The 24,903-nt window shown below is 42.3% G+C and overlaps 3 protein-coding genes across 7 annotated transcripts in view; 1 reads left to right on the top strand and 2 right to left on the bottom strand.

Annotated features, from left to right (window-relative positions):
- Positions 1 to 10,206, bottom strand: part of LOC121553745 (glycogen phosphorylase, brain form) — a 35,509-nt gene extending 25,303 nt beyond the window's left edge. Inside the window, exons 1-6 of the mRNA XM_045211541.1 lie at positions 9,841 to 10,206; positions 7,040 to 7,141; positions 3,180 to 3,258; positions 2,926 to 3,029; positions 2,717 to 2,848; positions 2,451 to 2,562 (exon numbers count right to left, since the gene is read on the bottom strand). Coding sequence (XP_045067476.1) covers positions 2,451 to 2,562; positions 2,717 to 2,848; positions 2,926 to 3,029; positions 3,180 to 3,258; positions 7,040 to 7,141; positions 9,841 to 10,083 — 772 coding nt within the window. The 5' untranslated portion in view covers positions 10,084 to 10,206. The remainder of the gene's footprint in view (positions 1 to 2,450; positions 2,563 to 2,716; positions 2,849 to 2,925; positions 3,030 to 3,179; positions 3,259 to 7,039; positions 7,142 to 9,840) is intronic.
- LOC121553747 (barrier-to-autointegration factor) lies at positions 8,766 to 15,099 on the top strand. Of its 4 annotated transcripts, none has more exons than XM_041867108.2 (3): positions 8,766 to 8,798; positions 14,216 to 14,343; positions 14,814 to 15,099. In XM_041867108.2, the coding sequence occupies exons 1-3, from the start codon at positions 8,771 to 8,773 to the stop codon at positions 14,958 to 14,960; spliced, it is 303 nt and encodes a 100-aa protein (XP_041723042.2). In that variant the 5' UTR covers positions 8,766 to 8,770; the 3' UTR covers positions 14,961 to 15,099. The 4 variants fall into 4 exon arrangements, with proteins under 4 accessions (XP_041723042.2, XP_041723044.1, XP_041723045.1 ...); XM_041867110.1 differs by lacking the exon at positions 8,766 to 8,798 and adding an exon at positions 13,933 to 14,023; XM_041867111.1 differs by lacking the exon at positions 8,766 to 8,798 and adding an exon at positions 13,999 to 14,023 and having other exon boundaries at positions 14,203 to 14,343.
- Positions 15,100 to 24,903, bottom strand: part of LOC121553746 (ectonucleoside triphosphate diphosphohydrolase 6) — a 29,652-nt gene continuing 19,848 nt past the window's right edge. For both annotated transcript variants that reach the window (XM_041867105.2, XM_041867107.2), the window contains exons 9-14: positions 17,446 to 17,510; positions 16,741 to 16,845; positions 16,125 to 16,265; positions 15,955 to 16,011; positions 15,662 to 15,774; positions 15,100 to 15,557 (exon numbers count right to left, since the gene is read on the bottom strand). In XM_041867105.2, the coding sequence (XP_041723039.1) occupies positions 15,474 to 15,557; positions 15,662 to 15,774; positions 15,955 to 16,011; positions 16,125 to 16,265; positions 16,741 to 16,845; positions 17,446 to 17,510 (565 nt within the window). In that variant the 3' untranslated portion in view covers positions 15,100 to 15,473. The remainder of the gene's footprint in view (positions 15,558 to 15,661; positions 15,775 to 15,954; positions 16,012 to 16,124; positions 16,266 to 16,740; positions 16,846 to 17,445; positions 17,511 to 24,903) is intronic.

The raw sequence follows: 24,903 nt of genomic DNA, 5'->3' as shown, positions 1-24,903 counted from the left end.
GGAAGGCTCCGGTGCAATCCTCCGAGTTACTCACTCCCGCCCCGGGCTCTGATAGGGATGGCAGGTGCCCAGACCGACACAGAGACGGAGCTACAGAATCTGGACAAAGAACTGTCTGGTCTGAAGGGGACCGCTGAGAGGTATCGTTTGTTAAAGCAACAGTTAGACATGAAGACAGAAGAGTTAGATATCCTCCAGGCTAAACTCCAACAGAGCTCCTTCCATAAGCAACAGGAGGAGCTGGAGAGGCTGCGCAGGACCATCGAGGAGTGTGAGGAGACCCTGCGCAGTAGTAAGGAGGTCCAGAAGAAGGCAGAGGAGAAGTACAAGGTGTTGGAGAACAAGATGAAGAATGCGGAGGCAGAGAGAGAGAAGGAACTGAAAGCTGCTCAACAGAAGCTAAACTCTGCTAAAACCAAGGCTGATGCGTTCAGTAAGAAACTCAAGGAGAGACAACAGGAGGCTGAGTCCCTGGTCCTAGAGTTGGAGGAGTTGAAGAGAGAGCAGTCTGGCAAGCACCACGGCAATGCGGACGCCCTCTCCCGGCGTGATGCCTTCTTCGCTGCCCTTTACCCCGACGAGGACGTCGGTCCCGAGGAGGGGGATGTGTGATGTCACGAGAGGCTGTGTCCTGGAGGGACGTTACATCCCCCTGAGATGGCTGCAAACCCAGACAGCTATGGCTCCATCTGCTGGTATGGTCGGGAACTCCAACCCTCTATGGCCAATCTTCCCACGCAGCTGAAACCAATCAGGGGCTGATGAGATGAAGGTTTGTTGAAGGGAAGAGACACGGTCTCCAAGCTGGGCTCTCTGGAGGACAAGAGTGCTGCACGTCCACTTCCATGAGGAATATAAGGATTTGGAGATACTTACCTTTGGGAAATACTCACCTTTGGATATATGCACCTGTGGAAATACGTGTGGGACATTTGGAAGGACGTTTTGCTGGGTTGGCCACTAGCTGCAACGTGGAAGACAGTAAGACTGGGGAAAAGTTATTTGAGCGAGGGAGAGTTATGATTTTGGATGTGGAAGAGACATCCCTGAACTGTTGACCCTTAAGAGCCACCAGAGAACAGTATTGTGTTATACTTTCGTTAGTTTCCCAAGACCTTTAATAAAATCCTTGTTTTGGTTGAACCTGGTCTCCTTGCACTACTTGAGCAATCCCGCTGAAAGCTGTGTAGCCTCTCGTGACATCACAGTACACATTATAAACAGCATCCAGAATGTAAACCACACTTTGAAACATGGTTTTTTTAACTGACCCTAAAGCAATTGAGTAGTGGTTGAAAAAAAAGTTTAATCTGATGCTTAATTCAGACTGACATCTAAGTGGTCACTAGAGAGGCGACTTACGTTTGTCCCTTGCTGTAACCACTCATCGATTACATGAACCCAGGGAACCCAGTGACCCTGTTGTTTCTCATGGCTTCACATGCTTGCATGGTAAACATTAAATCAACCAAACCTGCCTTTCAGGCTCATCTAAATACAGCTTGGAAGACCACACACCTCAGTAGGAGAATGGCACCCCGTCTTAGTATTATGTAATGTCACAGCATTTGAAATGGGATCCAGTGTTGAATTTATTTAGTCTGAGCGTGGCCAACTTCATTAAGTATTTTCTGCACAACAGTAGAGAGTTCCTGGAAATCGTCAGCATAGAAAGCGTCCTAAGCTCCATGTCCTAAGAGGGTTGTATCCATGGGTAACGTTGGCAGGCTGCCCTCTCCCCTCCCCACCAATGGGGCAATGGCATTGTGTTGGTACAGGGGACAACACTTTGTATTCCAAACAGCTACTTTTTCTAAGGTGAATCAACTCCCCCATTGCCACTCTTTGCATAAATACCCATTAATTTTGGCCTGACTGGACTTGACCTCGGCTCATTTTAGCGTAATTTCCCTGGCTCTCTGTCCACTTGCCATATAGGAGGAGAAAACAAGCGGCCAGAACAAGAGAAGAACTACAACTGGTTGAAGAATAAGGCCCAAACAGCTAACTCTTGCAGGCCAGATGGCTTTGTAAGTAATAACAAATATTATACAAAGACAAATCTGGATGTATTTTCCGTAAATAGATCCTTAGAAACTCAAAAAATGTCTATCTGTGCAAAACTGTACTCACTGTTCAAGGCTGGGCTGAGGGTTTGTGGGAGCTTGAGGGGCGTAGGAGAGGTCAAGGTCTACATACCACAGTTCTCTAGAGATGAATTAGCTCCCATAGACAGCAATATAACTGCCATTATCAATTGTGACTAGTGTGTTCTTAAAACAGGCCTAGCAGGGTGTCTTTTAGGCACCGGAGTGTATCAGCTACAGTTGGATTATAGTTTCTGAGTAGTGTTACCACCCTCTATTGACAACTAAAACAGGCTATATATATATATATATATATCTTAACAGCTAAACAGATCTATGATAAAAATGGGCATGGAGACGTACATTCCTGCAGGTTGAAGTCAATGGGTGCCTTAGCAGACCACAGCCTCATGGTGTTAACTGTGTTGTTCTTGAATCCAGGCACAGGAGTGTCATAAGGCATGGCCAGGACAACCTAGGGAACAAAAAATAAAGTATTAGGAGAAAGGAGATGGGAAGCAGAGAATTAGAAGAGAAATGCTGATCGATTCAAATGCTTGTCTGTGAACACATGGTGTATGTGTTCTTGCTTGTGCGTGCATGTGTACGTGTCTGGTGAACAGACTCACCTGGGTGTCCACCCACTTTACTCCTTCTGCTGTGTGTTCCACTCGGCCATAGAAATGCACAGGGAGCATGTACTCTGGACGAGCCTTCTCCCACGGGTTCCCATACCGCAGCCAATCATCAGCCTCCTCCACCTGAGAAGGAAAAAATCTGTATGGACGCATTATTACAATAACCTCTAAATGTGACCAAGAATGCCATGCTCCATTACCTGCCAGCCATTGGAGATCTTCTGGTTAAAGATGCCAAACTCATAGCGGATGCCATAGCCATAGGCTGCCAGGCCTAGAGAGGCCATGGAGTCCAGGAAACAAGCTGAAATGGAGGAATGTGTGAAGGTCAATTTCTTATGGTATGCTCTAATTACATTTGTCTGCATTGGGTGGATGTTTGAGTTTACACAGATCATGTTAGAATGTCTGAGTGTCACAAGGCATTTGTGACAAAGAGTGTTTGATGCCTTACCTGCAAGGCGGCCCAGTCCCCCGTTCCCCAACCCAGCATCCTCCTCTATCTCCTCCAGCTCCTCTATGTCCAAGCCCAGCTGGTCAACAGAGAGAACTCATTAGAAACATCTCCTATACAGCCCCAAGCATACATCAGCATCAGGTGCAAATAGAGTTTGACATGAACTTGAGTAACCCTTGTCTGTATTGTAGAAACTAAAAGCACAAGGAGTCCTAATATAAGCCTACTATTTTAAGGTTTGAATTTAAGCAATACAGACACAGCAGTGTGTGAGAGGGAGCGTGTGTTTTATCTTTTTAATCATACACTTGTAACATGATGTTCCTGGTAGATTGTGTTCTGGTGAAGAACAATGAGGAAATAAAACAAATATAGGTCTGCATTTCTCTACGTTTTCTCTGCTGAGTGAGAACGGACTGCTGTTGACTCTCTCAATCTAGGCCTACTCGTCTACGCAACGTGGCCAACAGACCTCACTCATGCAGGCTGTGATGATGCCTTCTCTTTCATACTGCGATTCTATCTTAACTTAGTGCAAGGAAAAAAAGAAAAGAAAAAAACTTAGTGCACTGTCCAATTCTGAACAAGAAGATTGTTAAAAGCTACAGATACTGTACCTTCGGTCTAAATCCCATGTTGCTTTTGAGGAGACCATATAGGCTAGGTCTAGAGATAAGAGGCTGCTGAAGATCATTAGTGGAAAGGATAAGATATTAGACTGAGAAACTATATTTACATTTTACATTTACGTAATTTAGCAGACGCTCTTATCCAGAGTGACTTACAAATTGGTGCATTCACCTTATAGCCAGTGGGATAACCACTTCACAATATGTATTTTATTTTAATTTTTTGGGGGGTGGGGTAAGGGGGGGTAGAAGGATTACTTTATCCTATCCTATGGAGTGTGCGGAGGAGCGGGGTGACGTGAGAATGCATGGTAGCATGGTGCATGGTAGCCTCTGCCTCAGTATCTGTGAGTTAGAGCTGTCAACGAGGAGTATGACGGCTCTCCTCTCTATCGCCCAAGAGGCTCCGATTCAAACTCCCATTAGACAGCTCTGCGAGCGTTATAATGTCAAAATGTGTTAGTTACTCACCAAATATGGAGTTTTGCTGAGCAACTATATTAATTTACTCCCGTTACGGCCGGTATATACTTCCAAAAAAGGTCTAAATAAAAATGTACAAGCAAAAGAAAAAAATCCTCTTCGGCACTTCCAATGTATTGAGCTGTTGTAGACTTCCGACCTGTGTGTGGCAGTAATGAGTGATTTACATTGGAAGTGCCGAATGGGCATTTTTTTGGTTGCTTGTACATTTACATTTTACATTTTAGTCATTTAGTTGCTTGTACATTTTTATTTAGACCTGTTTTGGAAGTACATACTGGCCATAACAGGGGTAAATGAAGATAGTTGCTCAGCAAAAATCCATATTTGGTGAATAACTAACACATTTCTGACATTATAACGCTTGCAGAGCTGTGTAATGGGAGTTTGAATCGGAGCTTCCAAGGCTTTAGAGAAGAGACAGGTCATACTCATCGTTGACATCTCAAACGTTCAGATACTGGGGCAGGTAGCCTCCTGTAAACAGTCTGCCTGTACTGATAGTCTCCAAAACATCACTAGCAAGGGCACCTTCATCATGAGAAATAAGGTTACAGCTACTAGCATTAAAGACATGGTCCGGAACTTTGGCGACTACTAAGTATTTTTGAAACCTCCCACTTTGGGCTGGATGTGTCAATGTGTAGTTCATACATGCATAATATATGAGCAGAATTACTGTCTTACTTCAAATTTAAATAGCCACGAAATCCCTAGTTGAAAAGGAACTGTTTTTCTGGAAGTTGTGCTGCATCATTTCCCCCAAATGTCCCCCCACGTAGGCCAGCCCTCTAGCAGTTCGAGTTCTAGCCAATGAGCTTCAGCCCCTCGACATTTGAGTGACAGCTAGCAAAATGCACACACAGCAGAGCAAGAGCGCGCATTGATGTGGTGCACATATCTGCACGTGACGTAGTACACCATTTTCAGGGAACACTTTTCAGCTCTAGAGCACTACTTTGAGAACTACTGGCTAAAAAGTATTTAAAAAATACAGGAGAATCTCTTTAAATCCCCATTGAAAGCTAACACAAAGGGAGGCCTTATAAAACATGTATTGGATGAATGGTAATATGGCCCCCCCTCCCAGTCAGAACAGAGTGAGCTTCAGTGCTGGAGCTGGACTGTGACACTGGTGATGAAAGCATTGTACCTGGGAGAGACACTAATAAGCCCACCACACAAACCAAGCAGACAAAGTCAGGTCTGATTCTGGACTAGGGCTGGATACGTGGGGAGTTTGAGGCCCACATCTTCATCCTGATTGTATGGCAGGAGGTATCAGCTGGTCATTCAACTGAGACTGCTCTTCTCTGTGTCACGGAGGCTCTCCGCACTGCTAAAGCTAACTCTCTCTCTCCTCTGCTCTTGTCCTTCTAGACCTGTCTGCTGCCTTTGATACAGTGAACCATCAGATCCTCCTCTCCACCCTCTCCGAGCTGGGCATCTCCCGGCGGCTCACTCCTGGATTGCGTCCTACCTGACCGGTCGCTCCTACCAAGTGGCGTGGCGAGAAGCTGTCTCCGCACCACGTGCTCTCACCACTGGTGTCCCCAGGGCTCAGTTCTAGGCCCTCTCCTTTTCTCCCTATACACCAAGTCACTTGGCTCTGTCATATCCTCACATGGCCTCTCCTATCATTGCTACGCTGACGATACACAACTAATCTTCTCCTTCTCCCCTTCTGATAACCAGGTGGCGAATCGCATCTCTGCATGTCTGGCCGACATATCAGTATGGATGACGGATCACCACCTCAAGCTGAACCCTGGCAAGACGGAGCTGCTCTTCCTCCCGGGGAAGGACTGCCCGTTCCATGAACTCGCCATCACGGTTGACAACTCCGTTGTGTCCTCCTCCCAGAGTGCGAAGAGCCTTGGCGTGACCCTGGACAACACCCTGTCGTTCTCCGCTAACATCAAGGCGGTGACCCGATCCTGCAGGTTCATGCTCTACAACATTCCGAGAGTACGACCCTGCCTTACACAGGAAGCGGCACAGGTCCTAATCCAGGCACTTGTCATCTCCCGTCTGGATTACTGCAACTCGCTGTTGGCTGGGCTCCTGCCTGTGCCATTAAACCCCCTACAACTCATCCAGAATGCCGCAGCCCGTCTGGTGTTCAACCTTCCCAAGTTCTCTCACGTCACCCCCTCCTCCGCACACTCCACTGGCTTCCAGTTGAAGCTCGCATCCGCTACAAGACCATGGTGCTTGCCTATGGAGCAGTGAGGGGAACGGGCACCTCCGTACCTTCAGGCTCTGATCAGTCCCTACACCCAAACGAGGGCATTGCGTTCATCCACCTCTGGCCTGCTGGCTCCCCTTCCTCTGCGGAAGCATAGTACCCGCTCAGCCCAGTCAAAACTGTTCGCTGCTCTGGCACCCCAATGGTGGAACAAGCTCCCTCACGACGCCAGGACAGGGAGTCACTCACCACCTTCCGGAGACATTTGAAACCCCACCTCTTTAAGGAACACCTGGGATAGGATAAAGTAATCCTTCCCCCAAAAAAAAAAAAAAGTATAATTGTAAAGTGGTTATCCCACTGGCTATAGGGTGAATGCACCAATTTGTAGTCGCTCTGGATAAGAGTGTCTGCTAAATGACGTAAATGTGCCCTTGAGCAAGGCACTTAACCCTAATTGCTCCTGTAAGTCGCTCTGGATAAGAGCGTCTGCTAAATGACTAAAATGTAATGTAAAATGTACAGGTTTAAAAAATGACACTGGTGTATTGTTTTACCTGGTAGATGGCTTCATCGCAGGCATTCTGCAGGCCCAGGTTGATCATGGTGTTCTGAAGGGTCCGGCCCATGTAAAACTCCAATGATAGATAGTGGATCCTCTGAAGATGACATAGATGGGTTTCAGAATTTCAGAGATATGTAGACAGCCAAAGAAACTGTTTGGAAAAATATATACTGTAGGCACAATGACACTGAAACAAAACTGTAGCAAAACTGATTTGTGACCTGTCATTCAGTGGTGCTACTCAACTTGAGATCATTGGAAGCTGAAGAATCTGTGCTAAAGACTTGAGCAAAGTTGGGTTAACATAACATCATAAATCACCAGCACACAGTACTGCAGACACTCTGCTCAGCACTCTGTCACTTGTAACCTAATGCATCTCACAATATTTACCGCTCCGACTATTCCCCCTCAGTCCTTCACCACCACCCTCACCACCCCCCAGAGAAGAAGAAATACCATCAGGTCATTGGCACTGTTCAGAATCAGAACCACTGCAAAGTTATGCCAAGGCATGTGTCAGCTTGATGTTGCCAGAGCAGGAGGAAGACGGAGAGAAAAAAGTCATTAACTCTGATTAAGGACCGTTTAGTTTAGTTCCACACAATGGATGGAATGAGGATATACTGTATGCAAGAATTTAGCTCTGAACATTAAGAGATTGAAAAGCCAACAGGTATTTTCTGTTACTCATTCAAAGCCATCACCCTGCCCTTAAGGTCTGGAATTGGTCATTGTCTCACGTCACGTGCATTGGTAGAATCCTTTGGTAGAGCGGACATTACATTATGCTGCTGGGATCTTTAGGTTTGGCTGGAGCCCAGTGCTTTGTCCCCACTGCAGCTGCTCTTTTACTGATTGAGCAATCAATGCAGTGCACTCTGAATTCAGATCATTCCCTTTCCAAGTAAAAAGGAATACTGCTGCAGACCATGTTTAGCCTGTTGAAAAGTGAATGTAGAGAATAATTTTCTGGCCCATTACTCTGTGATGCCTGTTACACAATATCTGGCAGGTTTCCAGCATGTTCATGCACAGACATGTGTAAAATGGGTATGACCACAATAAAACATGGACAACCTCTAGCTACATTTATAAAAATATTCATAAACAACTAAACTGAAAAAAGAAGACTAACCAAATGCTGTCTGGCCCATGGCTCTTTCACTATTGCCAGACAAAATTTAGATACTGATTTTAAAAAAACACTTCCTCTGTAGTCTTGTTTTAATGATCCAGGATACTGTACAGAATATTGGAGTACGTAGGCTATTGGTATCCCATTCAAATAGACGGTAAATGTTTTTAAACATTATACAGTCTATTCACAAAGCTGTCTGCTGCCTGAGGGGATCAAATCAAATGTGATGTCACATGCTTCGCAAACAACAGGTGTAGACTAACAGTGAAATGCTTACTTACTTCCCAACAATGCAGAGAGAAAAAAAGTGAAATAATAGAAAAACAATAACATGAGGAATAAATACACAATGAGTAAAGATAACTAGGCTATATTTCACCGACGCTCCAATGCTCTGTCTAAACGCAAATATGCCTCGCACGTGATACAGTTTCTGCAACATTTGGAATTTAACTTTCTTATAAGCAATAAATAATTGTTCAAATACAAAATATACACTTTTACTGTACGCTGTTTAGGAAAGTTGCACACGGCTGTATTTTGAGAAACACAGGACATGTGGAATGGAATGGTCCAATGGAAATGCCAGCGCAATGTGTTGCTTCGCACAGTAAGTGTATATTTTGTATTTGAAATATTATTTATCGCTATGAAAGTTAGGTTCCCAAAACCGTATCGCAAGTGAGGCGTATTTGCGTTTAGACAGAGCATCGGGATTGTACTTCACAAGGGAGCCGGCTGTTATCAGTACCATCAGCTGAGAACCCAAGGGGGACCGGCTGTGAACTGGGTATACCCCACTTTGGTTCTTGAGACCTATGCTATTGGTAGCCTAATGCCCGAAAGTAGATAGTCACTGGTGTTAAATTACCACTCAGCCTGGTCTCATAGACTAGACGTAACATAGTAAATGTAAATCCGGGACACTCAAATTAGTAGGATTTGTTACGTTTGATATGGTTACATAAAACAGATGGTTACTTAAGTCAAAAACGAAATTAGGGTGGTTGGTCGGGGTGGATGGCTGCGAGTTCGAATCTCATCATGGATAACTTGAGCATTTTAGTCACTTTTCAACCACTTACTACTTTTTAGCTACTTTGCAACTACTTAGCATGTTAGCTAACCTTCCCCTTTAACCTAACTCCTAAACGTAACCTTAACCAGCTAGCTAATGTTAGCCACCATGCTAGAATTCGTAGCATATATTTTTCACAAATTTGTAACATATAATACGATTTGTAATTCGTAACATATCATACGAAATGGGAGATGGACATCCACAAATTAATACATACAATACGAAAAGTAACCTACACTAAATGGAGTGTCTCGGATTTACGTACAGAATAATACGAAATGCTCTGACACCAGGTTGCAGCCACCACTAGGAAGCGGAAACAATTTGAACAAATTACAATTCTTTTTCATTCAGTCTATGGAAACATCTGTCATTTCGGTAAATTGGGTATCCTCTTCTACAGATACAGGCTATCTGGGAATAATCAAATAGAAACTTGCATGGAGAGCAGGCCAAGTCTACAAATAATCACCGATTTCAAATTGGACACATTGCATGTGCAACAAAGTAACAAGGAATCCTAATCCCATACATTTCCTGTATAATTTCAGGGAGATGCTTTCCCCTTTACCTTTGGATCTTTCTCATAATAATATTGCTGAGTGCGGATCCATCTCCCAACGAGGTGGTCCCTGACTGTGTGAGCCAGGGCGAAGTAGTAATCCCGAGGGGTGGCTACATTGCGATCTTTGACTAGAGTGAAGTGAAGATGCCTGTTGAAACTTTTCTTGATTTCTATGACATCGCCCAACCCTGCAATGCCACGCACGCTGATCTGTTTTCTCTTTTCATGGTCACTCAGTGGACTGCTCATAGCTTCAAATAAACGCTATCCGAACTTGTGCAAGATTTGAATTGATTAGAAGTTGAGTTCAGAAGATCCACGCCTGATAGACCTTGGTGGCATACAGTTGATTCCTAGAAGACAAGAGACATCCTCGAGACACACCCCTTAATTCTATCAGTTTGTATTGATGGGAGGGGAGTGTATTCGCACTTGTCTCTTATTGGTCAATCTGTGCGAAAAAATAATACATCTTGACGTCAGCTCTAGATCAAGTGTCGCGTCGATGGCTACGTCGTAATATTCTGCAATAGTATAATCACAGACAGAAGGGGGGAATTATAAATAATATTTGATATAATCTAGCTATTTACACTTGTTATGATCGTCATTTTATAGCTCAATGGTTATGGTACTGATTTATGGTATGTCGGGGCGATTTAGCTATAAAGTCGGGACCGATGGTCTGTTCACGTTTCGTTGTGGCTAGATCGAGTTTTACAGCGCCATCTAATGGTCACGTCGGGGACAATAGTTGTTGACGATTAGCTTTGTAGCTACACCTAACCACAGCGTTTCTAGACTCGTCTTGGGCCTGAACCTTTTCCCATTGGCAACGCGTCCATAAGGGTAGGGGAAGCTAAATGTTTTCCCGAAAGGAAATTAAATTAAATTGCCAAAATAATATAGCCTAATTAGCCTACTCCTGTCTATACAGAAATACATCAAATAATTCTAAATAGGCTAGCCTACTAAAGCATGATTTGGCCACAGAGGATCATTAGCTTCTTTGAAAGAAAAATTGTGGATTGTTTTAAATTGCATTTCCTACAGTTGTAAAGAAAGGCAGCGCGCACTGCAAATACCAAATAGATGATTGTTGAGTTGCGACTGTCAGTGAAAAGTAGAGGGCCAGCCAGGCATATCGAAAATGTATATTGCTGTAAAGAGAAGACAATGAAACGACTCTAATATGTTTTTTAGTTGTATTTTTTTTTTTTACTTAATTGAGCGAACAACAGAATAGTCTATTGGCACCAGCAGGAGAGCATCCGCACATGCAATTCACTACACTTTATATGACTGGAGATATTAACAGAATATTTTTTAATACGACTAATTACTGGGTAGACTACTCTGCTGACACTGACAAACAGATCAATAAAAACGACATTGTCCATAGGCCTATGAGAAGGAGAGAAACAAATAGATTATGACATCCATCTAAATTGGAGGAGGAAATTATTGTCCAAAAACAAACTTTTATGTGGCACTGACCCAACAATGATAAAGAGTGAATAGTCTCCTCCCATGAATAGACAATTTCCTCCTCCCATGAAAAATGTATGCACTCACTAACTATAAGTCGCTCTGGATAAGAGCGTCTGCTAAATGACTAAAATGTAATGTAAATGTTTTTGAACAATAATTTCCTCCTCCCATTTAAATGGATGTCATAATCTATTTGTTTCTCTCCTTGTCATAGGCCTATGGACAATGTCGTTTTTATTGATCTGTTTGTCAGTGTCAGCAGAGTAGTCTACCCAGTAATTAGTCGTATTCAAAAAAATTCTGTTAATGTCTCCAGTCATATAAAGTGTAGTAGAATTGCAATAAATATGTTAATAAAAGGCAAACATTTTCCCAAAGAAGAAACATATCTGGGATAGCCTAGGCCTATTCTACACTATACACCAGGGTTCTCCAACTGGCGGCCGCGTTCCGAATTTGGCTCGCGGGTGATTTTATTTAGCACCCCAAGTTTTCAGAGCAAAAAAAAAATATATAAACTCTGTAAAAAAAGAAACGTCCTCTCACTGTCAACTGCGTTTATTTTCAGCAAACGTAACATGTGTAAATATTTGTATGAACATAACAATATTCAATAACTGAGACATAAACTGAACAAGTTCCACAGACATGTGACTAACAGAAATTGAATAATGTATCCTTGAACAAAGGGGGGGTCAAAATCAAATCAAAAGTAACAGTCAGTATCTGGTGTGGCCACCAGCTGCATTAAGTACTGTAGTGCATCTCCTCCTCATGGACTGCACCAGATTTGCCCGTTCTTGCTGTGAGATGTTACCCCACTCTTCCACCAAGGCACCTGCAAGTTCCCAGACATTTCTGGGGGGAATGGCCCTAGCCCTCACCCTCCGATCCAACAGGTGCCAGACGTGCTCAATGGGATTGAGATCCAGGCTCTTCGCTGGCCATGGCAGAACACTGACATTCCTGTCTTGCAGGAAATCACGCACAGAACGAGCAGTATGGCTGGTGGCATTGTCATGCTGGAGGGTCATGTCAGGATGAGCCTGCAGGAAGGGTACCACATGAGGGAGGAGGATGTCTTCCCTGTAACGCACAGCGTTGAGACAACAAGCTCAGTCCGATGATGCTGTGACACACCGCCCCAGACAATGACAGACCCTCCACCTCCAAATCGATCCCGCTTCAGAGTACAGGCCTCGGTATAACGCTCATTCCTTCGACGATAAACGCGAATCCGACCATCACCCCTGGTGAGACAAAACCGCAACTCGTCAGTGAAAAGCACTTTTTGCCAGTCCTGTCTGGTCCAGCGACAGTGGGTTTGTGCCCGTAGGTGACGTTGTTGCCGGGGATGTCTGGTGAGGACCTGCCTTACAACAGGCCTACAAGCCCTCAGTACAGCCTCAGCCTATTGCGGACAGTCTGAGCACTGATGGAGGGATTGTGTGTGTTCGGATGTACCGTTACTGTGCAGGTGTTGTTACACGTGGTCTGCCACTTCGAGGACGATCAGCTGTCTGTCCTGTCTCCCTGTAGCGCTGTCTTAGGCGTCTCACAGTACGGACATTGCAATTTATTTCCCTGGCCACATCTGCAGTCCTCATGCCTCCTTGCAGCATGCCTAAGGCACGTTCCCGCAGATGAGCAGGGACCCTGGGCATCTTTCTTTTGGTGTTTTTCAGAGTCAGTAGAAAGGCCTCTTTAGTGTCCTAAGTTTTCATAACTGTGACCTTAATTGCCTACCGTCTGTAAGCTGTTAGTGTCTTAACCACCGTTCCACAGGTGCATGTTCATAAATAGTTTATGGTTCATTGAACAAGCATGGGAAACAGTGTTTAAACCCTTTACAATGAAGATCTGTGAAATTATTTGGATTTATATGAATTATCTTTGAAAGACAGGGTCCTGAAAAAGGGATGTTACTTTTTTTGCTTCGTTTATATTGAAAGTCATGACTTGTATTTATATATTTTAATAGTTGGACATTAGACTGTAAAAAGACTGTAAAAACACCAGCTCCAAGTGATTTTAATTTTGGAAATTTGTTACAAAGTATTCCCACTCATAATAGAGAGATATACAGTATGTGATCTTATACAAATGTAGGCAAGGTTTGAAATGATTCTGTTTTAGTTCAATATTATATCTGTTTGGGCTTTTTGCTGTCAATTTGCAGTTCACAAATTATTTGTAATTATGTTCCGGCCCCCTGACCATCAGCTCAAGAAAAAAATCGGTGCTTGGCTGAATCTAGTTGATGCACTCAGCCATGCATTGAACGGTCTGTTTGCGAATAGTGATTGAGTTATATTATTAGCCTAAATTATGACTATCCAATCTACTTAAAACATTACCAATAGTAGGTTTTCTTACATAAGTCTGCAAATGTGATGATGCATGGAATGCTTTATTATAAAGGCGCATTTTTATGGTCAAAATGAGCTTCCCCAAACTTGAAACTCATGCCATTTCCTAACCTTAACCTCATTCTCCTAACCTGCTACGTTATTTCACCTAACCTGCTGCTAGCTCTCCTAACCTACTGTGTAAACAGACCATCAGTCCCCACATACCAATCAGTAACCTATCATCACACTCATTTAACTATCTACAGGTGCTGTTTTACTACGCAAATTCGCGCACTTTTATAGCACGTGGTAACAATTAGTAAAGGCCAGTGTGACCATTGTCTCAGGTAAGGACGTTAAATGCAATAGTGTAAGTTATTTCAACATGTTTAGACATAGATCTATTGAAATATTAACTGCAAGCTGTAGGTAGAGCCTATGGCTCACACACACCTAGAGCTAATGTTATTAGGGTGAGTTAGCATAGATAGTCTAGTAGTTAAACAACGAGGCTATCATTGCACAGCTGTCTCTTGCAGAAATGTCGACCACTTCTCAGAAGCACAGGGACTTCGTTGCTGAACCCATGGGCGATAAACCGGTGACTGCACTGTCGGGAATTGGCGAAGTCTTGGGAAAGAAACTGGAGGAGCAAGGTTTTGACAAAGTGAGTAAATTCGTTTTTTTTAAACCAACATACTGTGGATGACTAAGCTCTCTTTGATTAGTTTTTTGATGACACAGCGCTTCACATGCTATGGATTCTATACTTTTTTTTTTTTCTGCACCTCTTAGAATATTAGATCAAAAGTATTGTGGAGCTCCTGCACCTTAAGTTGTCAAGGTGTTGGGGCAAATGGGCACTATTGTGAAAGTTTTTTAGGGGGGCAATCCTACATGCACATTTTTGTTCTAACCCTGCAGCACCAACATGCCTAATTCAACTAATCAAACCCCTGATTTGCTGAATCATGTGTTTGTGCTGGGCAAGAACAAAAGTGCACCACAGTGGGTCCCCAAGACCAGGCTTGTTTTGATTTTCACCATGGACAGTAACCCCACAGTACTGACCTGCACTTAGAGCAGGCCCACTGCAACAAAGTAATATTTAGGATAACTGCTGCATCTCCTTCTTAGGCCTTTGCGGTTCTGGGTCAGTACCTGCTGCTGCGGAAGGATGGGGAGCTGTTCACTGAGTGGCTGAAGGACACCAGCGGCGCCAACAGCAGGAATGCCGCATCCTGCTCCCAGTGCCTGAGAGAGTGGTGTGATTCATTCCTATGAGACTGGGGATATGAGTCTCCCTAATTTCATGTTTAAAGATATGCAAATGTTAATCTGTTTTATAGTGGAAATGTCAGTGGTGTAGGCAATGGCTTGGTTTGTCAGAGCAGAATATGCTAATAAAGGTGCTGAATCTAAATTGTTTCAATATGTTTTATTCAAAATACATTCCTTCAGTACCCCAGTTGATTCTGAATTGTATAAAATTGTACACAGAAAATGACATTTTAGCACAATGTTATATTCAAATACCAACTATGTAACTGGTCATGCTCCTTCAAACTACACCAGTAGAATGTGCTTTTATTACACAAAACATTCCTTAAGTATAAAACAATCACACCAGCTAAAAGAAAGTCAAACATCCAAAAGGCGACTGGTAAACTCAAATTCCGAAAACTTGGCATTGAGGAAAAACAAGTACAATCACTGAGGACATTTTCCCAGAGCGTCCTTTACAGCACAGAATCACTGGCATGTCATGGCAGCAGTAAGTGAGGAGAGACTGGCAGCTCACTGACTGTGGAGGGACTTCATGTAGTGGAAAGTAGCCCCCAGAGCCCAGCTAGTCTCCACTTCATCAATCTTCCTCGCCAGCTGAAAGCACACAATCACTTCTTTGGCCATCTGATGCAGACCCATGGAAATGCACAGTCTCAGTGAAACACTCGATTGATTGATTAATTACATTTGGTTCTCACCTTAAATACTTTTTCTTTGGGAAAACCAAGCTCTTGCACCAGCTTAGAGATGTAGATTAGATCCAGACAAAGGAACGGATTCTCTCCTGGAGTAACCATCATTCCGTTGCACACTGGAAGAAATAAATGCTTATGGTGATTTCTTGCAAGTATTCACTAAATTCCAATAAAATGTTGATTAAATGTGTGAAAGCAATGAGTCAAGTGTTGATTAAAATGCATGAGTCATGTTTGTGTTCAGTAGCAGCGAACCACATACAGTACACAACTGCAGCATGAGGGCGCTGTCTTACCACTCTTGGCAGCATCAATGTAATCGCTGACTTTTATAGTCCCTCCCATTTTCTCATCTGAGTGAAAGGGGAGATTAGAACTACATTGAATTACTATATTAAGATATCATTAAACTAAGCAGCATATTCATTTACACCAACTGGTGGCAAAAGGCAGGTAGGGTTCCTACCAATAGCTCCCATATCCACAGCTCTGTCATAGTAGTATGAAAAGGCATAGAATTCCATATCTTTGGCTTCCTCTGCCTTCTTCACCTTCCCATACAGCATCTTCTCCACTTTCCTAAGGCAGGAGTCATAAATGGGCTCTCCTGAAACAGAAACAAAACTGTTTATACACAAAAAAAAAATATCAGGTCAGGCACTGTCTATAGAAGGCAATTAATTGTTCATTAAAAAGGTGCGATATGCAGAAATCAATCCGCCTTTTCCTGGTTGCTAAAATTCTAATAGTTCGCCTAATTTCAGTTTATGTGACAAAACAAGCAATTGTGTAGTGTATAGAAAATCATTGTACCAACTAAACCGCCCTGACATATTTTCAATATGAACCAAAAATATTGTATTTACAGCTGGTGGAAAAATACAGAAAGTCAAAGACGCAAAAACTAAACGTAAGAACGGGAAGCATAGAAATATCGCACATAGAACAGATCAGCCCTTCTTAGACTTGCTTTAAATGAGAATGACAGATCTATAACTCACATTTCTATGTGAATTTGACAATTGGTACTTAGCATTAGTAATATTCTTGTTAAATTAGTTATAAATCCCTTTTTACTGTACCTGCCTTCTGGCCCTTCACAGTATACAGAACTTCTGCATGTTCCCATTGGCCAGAGTAGTCCGGGGCCAAGCAGGGGCTTACTAGCTCTGTGCTGCTGCCCTCTACTGTTGAAAATAGAACAGAGAACGCACTTAGAATTTGGACCTGACCAACAAACTGTAGCTCATGTTTTGGTACACAGGTGGGATATAGATATCTATATAGATATATGAAAGCTATGGCTGGAGAAGGCTACTTTTGTTTTTATTTTTAGAGCTCTTATAAAAATTCAACAATTAACTAATGTGGTGTTGCCGTTTGGCCACAAATGTCCAATATAAGTCATATGCTGTAAGGTGGAACAGCATCTGAAATTGCTGTGCTCCAACGTAGGTTTTATGGCTATTGGCCAACATCTGGTGGCACACAAAAAATGCATTGAGGGAACATTGAGAATAAATAGATTATACAACAAACAAATGTATCAACAAAGAAATCTGATTAAAATTCAAATGTAAAAAATGCAAATCCCCATGGAGAACTGCATCCGGGGCATTCGACTGATGGCAGTTCTTAAAGCCAGGCATCAACTAAATCACAGCAACAGCTGGCATGCAAGGAATTAATCTTGGTCCATGTTATTAAAAGATTAGATAATGGCTTATTTATCAGGACGGGGAGGGTCTTTAAAGGCAACGATGAAAGCAAATTGAAAAACCACATACAAGGCTGTCCCTCGATTCCTCCCAAGACAGCTAGTCTTGCCGACATCAAGCCTAGACCAAGGTAGCTGTGCAAGACAGAAAGCAGAATCAGTGTGTGACAAACAGAAATAAGAGTGAGAGGTGTGTGTCAAGGGTGTATAGTCAGTTTGAACAATGAGTGTGCACTTTGCAACATGCAACTAAACTTAGCAGGGTCATACACTCTAACCTGAGGACAGAAAGAATACTACCGTTTCAATGCACCTCTCTGAACAACAGCGCAGAAGGTTGAATTTCAGGAAAGCCAAATACTAATAAAATACTAATGTCCCACCAAAGCTGTTTTAGCACTTAGCCTTAGTATAAGATATAATTAAGCCAAACATGTAAGAGTGTATTTGAGCGCATATACTGCAATATATGTTTGTTGTGCAGGGCCAGATCCAGTGGTGCGCCGCTGGCTATAAAAGTCTCTATGAAATTCAGAGGCTGAGCTAAGACCTTCAAAAGTCATTCAGTTATAAAACTGTTTTGCTTCGAGTTAAAACTTTGCTTTGAATGGGAAGTCATGTTTTACAATCTAAGAATGTCGCAATCTAGTTAGTTCAAAACTGATTTTAGAGGGCAAAACAGTAACTCTTGCAGTTATGCAAGCACACCACCTGTGCCATTAAGGTTCAGACCTTTTGACAGAGTCCGCATTACAGGTTACAATAGCACTGCCAATGACAGGCTTTGCATGTGGAAATGTTATATAATGCACATTTAAACCGAAAAATGAAAGGAAATTCACGAGCACCACAAGGCCTACTTCACCAATGTTTTCCAGCACACAGCTTTGATCTACTACAGTAGCTATGTTGGTCTACTGTACTTCAAACAATGAGTATGCAGGTTGCGTAGGATTAAAACTTTCTCAAACAGCCTATTAGAATAAAATCAAAATTTTCGGGGGGGATATCCGGATAGTCAAAATACATGTTTTAAAGCGGCAATCAGCAGTAGAAACATTAACAAAGCAGGATCCCCGCCCCACGTTCGTTAAAAAGCTGAGGGATGGGGCTAGAGAAATGTAACCACTCAAATTCATAGACATAGCTATGGATGCAAGGACTGATCATCCAGGATATCAACATTTTTTAAACATGTTTTAAGGCTATATAGTGTTTGTTTACATTTTCTGTTCCAAAAATGGATGTAGCAACTGCCCCTTTAAAAACAAATATTTGTATTAATATTTTTTTACTTCAAATGGGGACTTGTTCGCTTGACTCAGAAGAGCACTCTGCTTGTTGTTTCTGCACAGAAGGGAGGGGCGGGAGAGAAGTAGAAGCCGGTGTGTCCGACATGGAGAGAGAAAGTAGCCAAACAGACTCACGCAGGCTAGACAAACTTGTTGCTGTGATAAGTTATCTATCATCTCATCTGGTAGTGTCGGTCTTGACTGCATCAAATCGATGTAAAGAAGCTAACTAGCCAGGCTAATTGAGGCTATTTGCCTCACTCCCCGTCCTTGTCTACATCAACTCCATTCATATTAAACAACAGACTACCTGTTGGTTGATCATTGTAGCCTACTTCTTCTCTTTTAGCCATTTATTCCATAATTGTAATTCCATTTAGCATTGATTAGAAATCTCCCACTTCACTTGCTACACATGGAGACTCCGCCTGTAACGTTAGTGCTGATTTGATTGATTGACAGACTTTAAAAAGCTACACATAAAACAATAGTTTTATGACAGTTTATCACAAATTCGAAATGTCATGGTCTATCCTTTTCTGTAGCAATGTCACATAGATAATTTAATAATTTTTTTGACAAAGCCTTTTTTATTCAAAAAAAAGGAATACTCTTGCAAGTAATTGAATACTAACGTCACTTCGGATATGCTAATAACCGTGCCCTAGGCTGGGCGGTATACCGTATTTTACTATATACCGGCATTGATGCACGGAATGGTTTGGGTTTTACTTTACCTTTTATAACGGTATTTGAATGTTTAGTTTGTTAAATGTGATATGCAGTGTGTAACGTCCATTTTTATAGTTTACACCGCTACTTGAGTCATCCCTCTCCGCTCTCTCCATGCTGCTTTCCACAGAGACCTAGCCCTGCCCCGTCACTCAAGGAGCGCATTTGTTGTTGCTTGACCACGAGACACTTGCGTTCAGTCTGCATGGTCAATGCAGCACATGCAACAATGTTGATGACAACAATGTTATTCCCACTTTGCTTCTTAATATACATCCACAAGCATTCTATAATGACACTATTAGTTTGTGTTTCTTAGCAAGTTTGAGCTAAATCGTGTTAGCTGCTAATGCTAATCGCTAGTTAATAAATGTACTGAGTCAGAGCAAACATAGCTATACAGTCTTATACCAGTGATGGTGTAGGCCTAAATAAGCATGTTGTTTGTGCAACAGTATCTTTTAAATCAAAGAGGATTTATTTTCCCTGGTTGACACAGACATGCTCAGCAATTTTCAGCCAATCTCCAACCTTCCATTCTTAAGCAAAATTCTGGAGAAATTTGTTTTCAAACAGCTAAATGATTTAACTGGCAACTGTATTTTTCAAAAATTCCAATCAGATTTTCGTGCCCACCACAGCACAGAGACAGCCTTAGTTAAAGTGGTAAATGATCTTAGAGCCAACACAGATGCCAAACAGCTCTCTGACCTTGTACAATGCACCAATTTATAAGTCGCTCTGGATAAGAGCGTCTGCTAAATTACTTAAATGTAAATGTACTCATGGATTTAAGTGCTGCATTCGACACCGTTGACCATGATGTCCTTCTGGACAGACTGGAGAGGTGGGTTGGCCTCTCCGGTCCAGTTTTAAATTGGTTTAGGACCTATTTACCCAGTCAATAGTTTTTTGTCACCCTTGGTGAACATAACTCATAGAAAATATATATCACATGTGGCGTTCCACAAGGTTCAATTTTGGGTCCAGTACTGTTCAGTTTATGTTACCCCTTGGCAGCGTTATCAGAAAGCACAGCATTGATTTTCACTGATACACAACTCGACGTATAAATGATTAGACTGTATTAGTGATTTAAATACTTGGATGGCTCACAACTTCCTCCAGCTAAATCAAGACAAGTCCGAGGTACTTATTGTTGAAGCCAAAGCACAGAAAGAATCTGGCCGCACATTTTAATTCACGAGTATTAAAAGGTAAAATACCAGGTAAAAAAAACCTTGGTGTAATTTTAGATTCTAAACTAAATTTCGAATCACACATTAGGAATGTTACCAAAATAGCTTTTTACCACCTGAGGAACATTGCCAAGGTGCGGCCGTTTCTCTCTCAGGCTGATACAGAGAGACTCATGCTTTTATTACAAGCAGGCTTTATTACTATAATGCTCTCCTGTCTGGTCTACCCAAGAAAGCCATTGGTCAACTGGAAAACATACAGAACGCTGCAGCATGGGTACTGACCAAGACCAGACGGAGAGCACACAATACACCCGTTTTAAAGGTCTCTGCACTGGCTGCCTGTGAGTTTTATAATTAATTTTAAGGTTCTTCTATTGGTTTTTAAATCAATCCACAATTGTGCACCCCAATACATGTCAGACATGCTTTTAAGTTATTTACCCAGTAGGTCCCTCAGGTCGTCTGGCACTGGCCATAGCCTGCCAGAGAACCTAAGGGGGGCTGAAACTGTGGACATATTTAAAAGAGATCTTAAAACGCATGTTTTTAGCTTTGCTTTTCTTTAGGGTGTTTTTTAGTAGTTCCGTTTTTGTCACTCTTATTTATTGATTTTTATGTTTGTTGTGTAGTAAATATTTAAGCTCTGATTTTTGTATTTTATTTGTATTTTCCTGTGAAGCACATTGGTGTTGTATTCCATGTCTGAAATGTGCTGTATAAATAAAGCTTGATTTGATTTGATACATGCAGAAACGTAGCCAAAGATTATAGGGTCCCCTAGGAAACACTGACCAACACTTTGGTTCCTACCCTGTCACAATAACTCCTCCCTGGCATTTTCATTCGTTGTCATGTCAAACACTGTATTAAAAGTGCCCACTATTATTTATATTTTAACTATAGAATTAGAATAAACATTATATTTCCATGATTCCAACAGTTCACCCAAGTGTTTGATCTAAATCGCAAGTAAAATCGTGGCAGTGTGGAAGTGATCTCAAATGAGTGCAGGAAATGCTGAAATTGATGAAAATGCAGGAAATTATTTTTGGTTGAAGTTGAATTGAACAGCATAAAACAAAAAAATAAGAATGGAGAAAGACCCATTAAAATCACTTAGAATGTATTTATGTGTTGCCACCCTACTCATAAAGCAAATGTAGAACTTGTATTATTCAAAAACATAAAATACAGTCAAAAATGTGATATTGGCCATAGCGTCCAGCCCTACCGTGCCCATCCCTAATTCATACTCTTCAGAGGGATAATGGACTTTAGATTGTCATGCTATTAAAATAATGTATATACAGGTAACTGACAAAATAAAGGAAACACCAACAAAGTGTCTTAATAGGCTGTTGGGCCACCACGAGCCAGAACAGCTTCAATAAACCTTGGCTTAGATTCTACAAGTGTCTGGAACTCTATAGGAGGGATACGACACCATTCTTCCACGAGAAATTCCAGCATTTGGTGTTTTGTTGATGGTGGTGGAAAACGCTGTCTCAGTCGCCACTCCAGAATCTCCCATAAGTGTTCAATTGGGTTGAGATCTGGTGACTGAGACGGCCATGGTATATATTTTACATCGTTTTCATGCTCATCAAACCATCCAGTGACCACTCATGCCATGTGGATGGGGGCATTGTCGTCCTATGGGGCCATAGCCATGGTAGCCAAAATAATGGCCTGCCCAGCATTTTTATACATGACCCTAAGCATGATGGGATGTTAATTGCTTAAAAGGATACCACACAGGTGTGGTTCATGAGTTAATTAAAGGGATATTTCAGGATTTAGGCAATGAAGCCCTTTACCTATTTCCCCAGAGTCAGATGAACTCATCAATACTATTTTTTATGTCTCTGCATCCAGTATGAAGGAGGTAGTTTGGCAAGCTAGCATGCTAGCAGTTACCATAGACAACCAGTCATTGCGCTAACGCTAGTTAGCAATTACGCTAACGCTAGTTAGCAACTTCCTTCAAACTGAACGCAGAGACATAAAAATGGTATCCACGAGTTCATCTGACTCTAGGTAAGTCGATAACTCAAGAACCACACCTGTGTGGAAGCACCTGCTTATCGATCTATCTACACTATATATATATATATATACATACATACATACACACACACACACAAAAGTATGTGGACACCCCTTCAAATTAGTGGATTTGGCTATTTTAGCCACACCTGTTGCTGACAGGTGTATGAAATCGAGCTCACAGCCATGCAATCTCCATAGACAAACGTTGGCAGTAGAATGGCCTTACTGAAGAGCTCAGTGACTTTCAACGTGGCACCTTTCCAACAAGTCGGGCGGCAGGTAGCTTAGTGGTTAAGAGCGTTGTGCCAGTAACCGAAAGGTCGCTGGTTCTAATCCCTGAGTCGACTAGGTGAAAAATCTGTTGATGTGCCCTTGAGCAAGGCACTTAACCCTAATTGCTCCTGTAAGTCGCTCTGGATAAGAGCGTCTGCTAAATTACTAAAATGTAAGTCAGTTCGTAAAATGTCTGCCCTGCTAGAGCTGCCCCGGTCAACTGTAAGTGCTGTTATTATGAAGTGGAAATATCTAGGAGCAACAACGGCTCAGCCGCGAAGAGGTAGGCCACACAAGCTCACAGAACGGGACCGCCGAATGCTGAAGCGCGTAAAAATAATCTGTCCTCGGTTGCAACACTCACTACCGAGTTCCAGCACAATAACTGTTCGTCGGGAGCTTCATGAAATGGGTTTCCATGGCCGAGCAGCCACACACAAGCCTAAGATCACCATGCGCAATGCCAAGCGTCGGCTGGAGTGGTGTAAAGCTCGCCGCCATTGGACTCTGGAGCAATGGAAAAGCATTCTCTGGGAGTGATTAATCACGCTTCACCATCTGGCAGTCCGACGGACGAATCTGGGTTTGGCAGATGCCAGGAGAACGCTACCTGCCCGAATGCATAGTGCAAACTGTAAAGTTTGGTGGAGGAGGAATAATGGTCTGGGGCTTTTTTTCATGGTTCGGGCTAGACCCCTTAGTTCCAGTGAAGGGAAATCTTAACCCTACAGCATACAATGACATTCTAGACTATTCTGTTCTTCCAACTTTGTGGCAACAGTTTGGGGAAGGCCCTTTCCTGTTTCAGCATGACAATGCCCCCATGCACAAAGCGAGGTCCATACAGAAATGGTTTGTCGAGATCGGTGTGGAAGAACTTGACTGGCCTGCACAGAGCCCTGACCTCAACCCCATCGAACACCTTTGGAATGAATTGGAAATCCAACTGCGAGCCAGGCCTAATTGCCCAACATCAATGCCCGACCTCACTAATGCTCGTGGCTGAATGGAAGCAAGTCCCCACAGCAATGTTCCAACATCTAGTGGAAAGCCTTCCCAGAAGAGTGGAGGCTGTTATAACAGCAAAGGGCGGACCAACTCCATATTAATGCCCATGATTTTGGAATGAGATGTTCAATGAGTAGGTGTCCACATACTTTTGGTCATGTAGTAATTAATAAATATTATATATCTCATTAGGCTGTATGTATTTTTAGATATAAACCTATTGTAAATGTGTATTATTGTAGCGTCACCATCTTTATTGCAATAAGAAATACAAATAAACAACTTTAAGCTACATATTCATTTGACAGAGGTAATAAACTGGCCATTGATCAGCACAGTAATTGATAAAACAGGACCATGTTTGCAAAACAAGTGGTTCTGAGCTTATGTCAATATTACACAGCTAACGGATACAGAAATCAGGAATGCAGACAGGCTCTATAGAACTCTATACCTATATGAGTGACTGTGTCCAACACACCACCACCTGGTGTTATGTTGGGCACCTACTGATCCAAAAAATATGTTATGAAATATATTTTTCTCAATGGCATGTATTGCTAAAATAAAGGTTTAAGGAAATACAGGCAGGACAGCTCACTCAATCAAGCCCGATGGTCTTGTAAGTAAGTATAAAAGCAAAGCTTGCCTTCATATAATACAAAAAAAGCATGAAAAGATAATGGAATGGGATAATGTCTTAGTGTGTTGTGTGAAGAATCCATTACTTTACATTGTATGCAGTACAAATCACATTATTGTGGGAGCACCTCCTCTAAGAGTCTGAATATGCATACACACAAGTTATCACATATACTGTACACACACACACAACACTGCTGTCCCATGTTAGAGACATTAAACCACTAGACACTTCTCATTTCACACTGTGTATTTAAATATTGTATTCTCGACAAAGCTCATTCTAATACTTCTACTACTGTACATTGCATTTTAAGTCCACTGTTTATA

Source organism: Coregonus clupeaformis, chromosome 37 (assembly GCF_020615455.1).
Source record: "Coregonus clupeaformis isolate EN_2021a chromosome 37, ASM2061545v1, whole genome shotgun sequence".
In the NCBI taxonomy this organism is placed as follows: domain Eukaryota; kingdom Metazoa; phylum Chordata; class Actinopteri; order Salmoniformes; family Salmonidae; genus Coregonus; species Coregonus clupeaformis.
The sequence above is the reverse complement of the archived record's forward strand: the minus strand, read 5'-3'. Positions and strand labels throughout refer to the sequence as shown.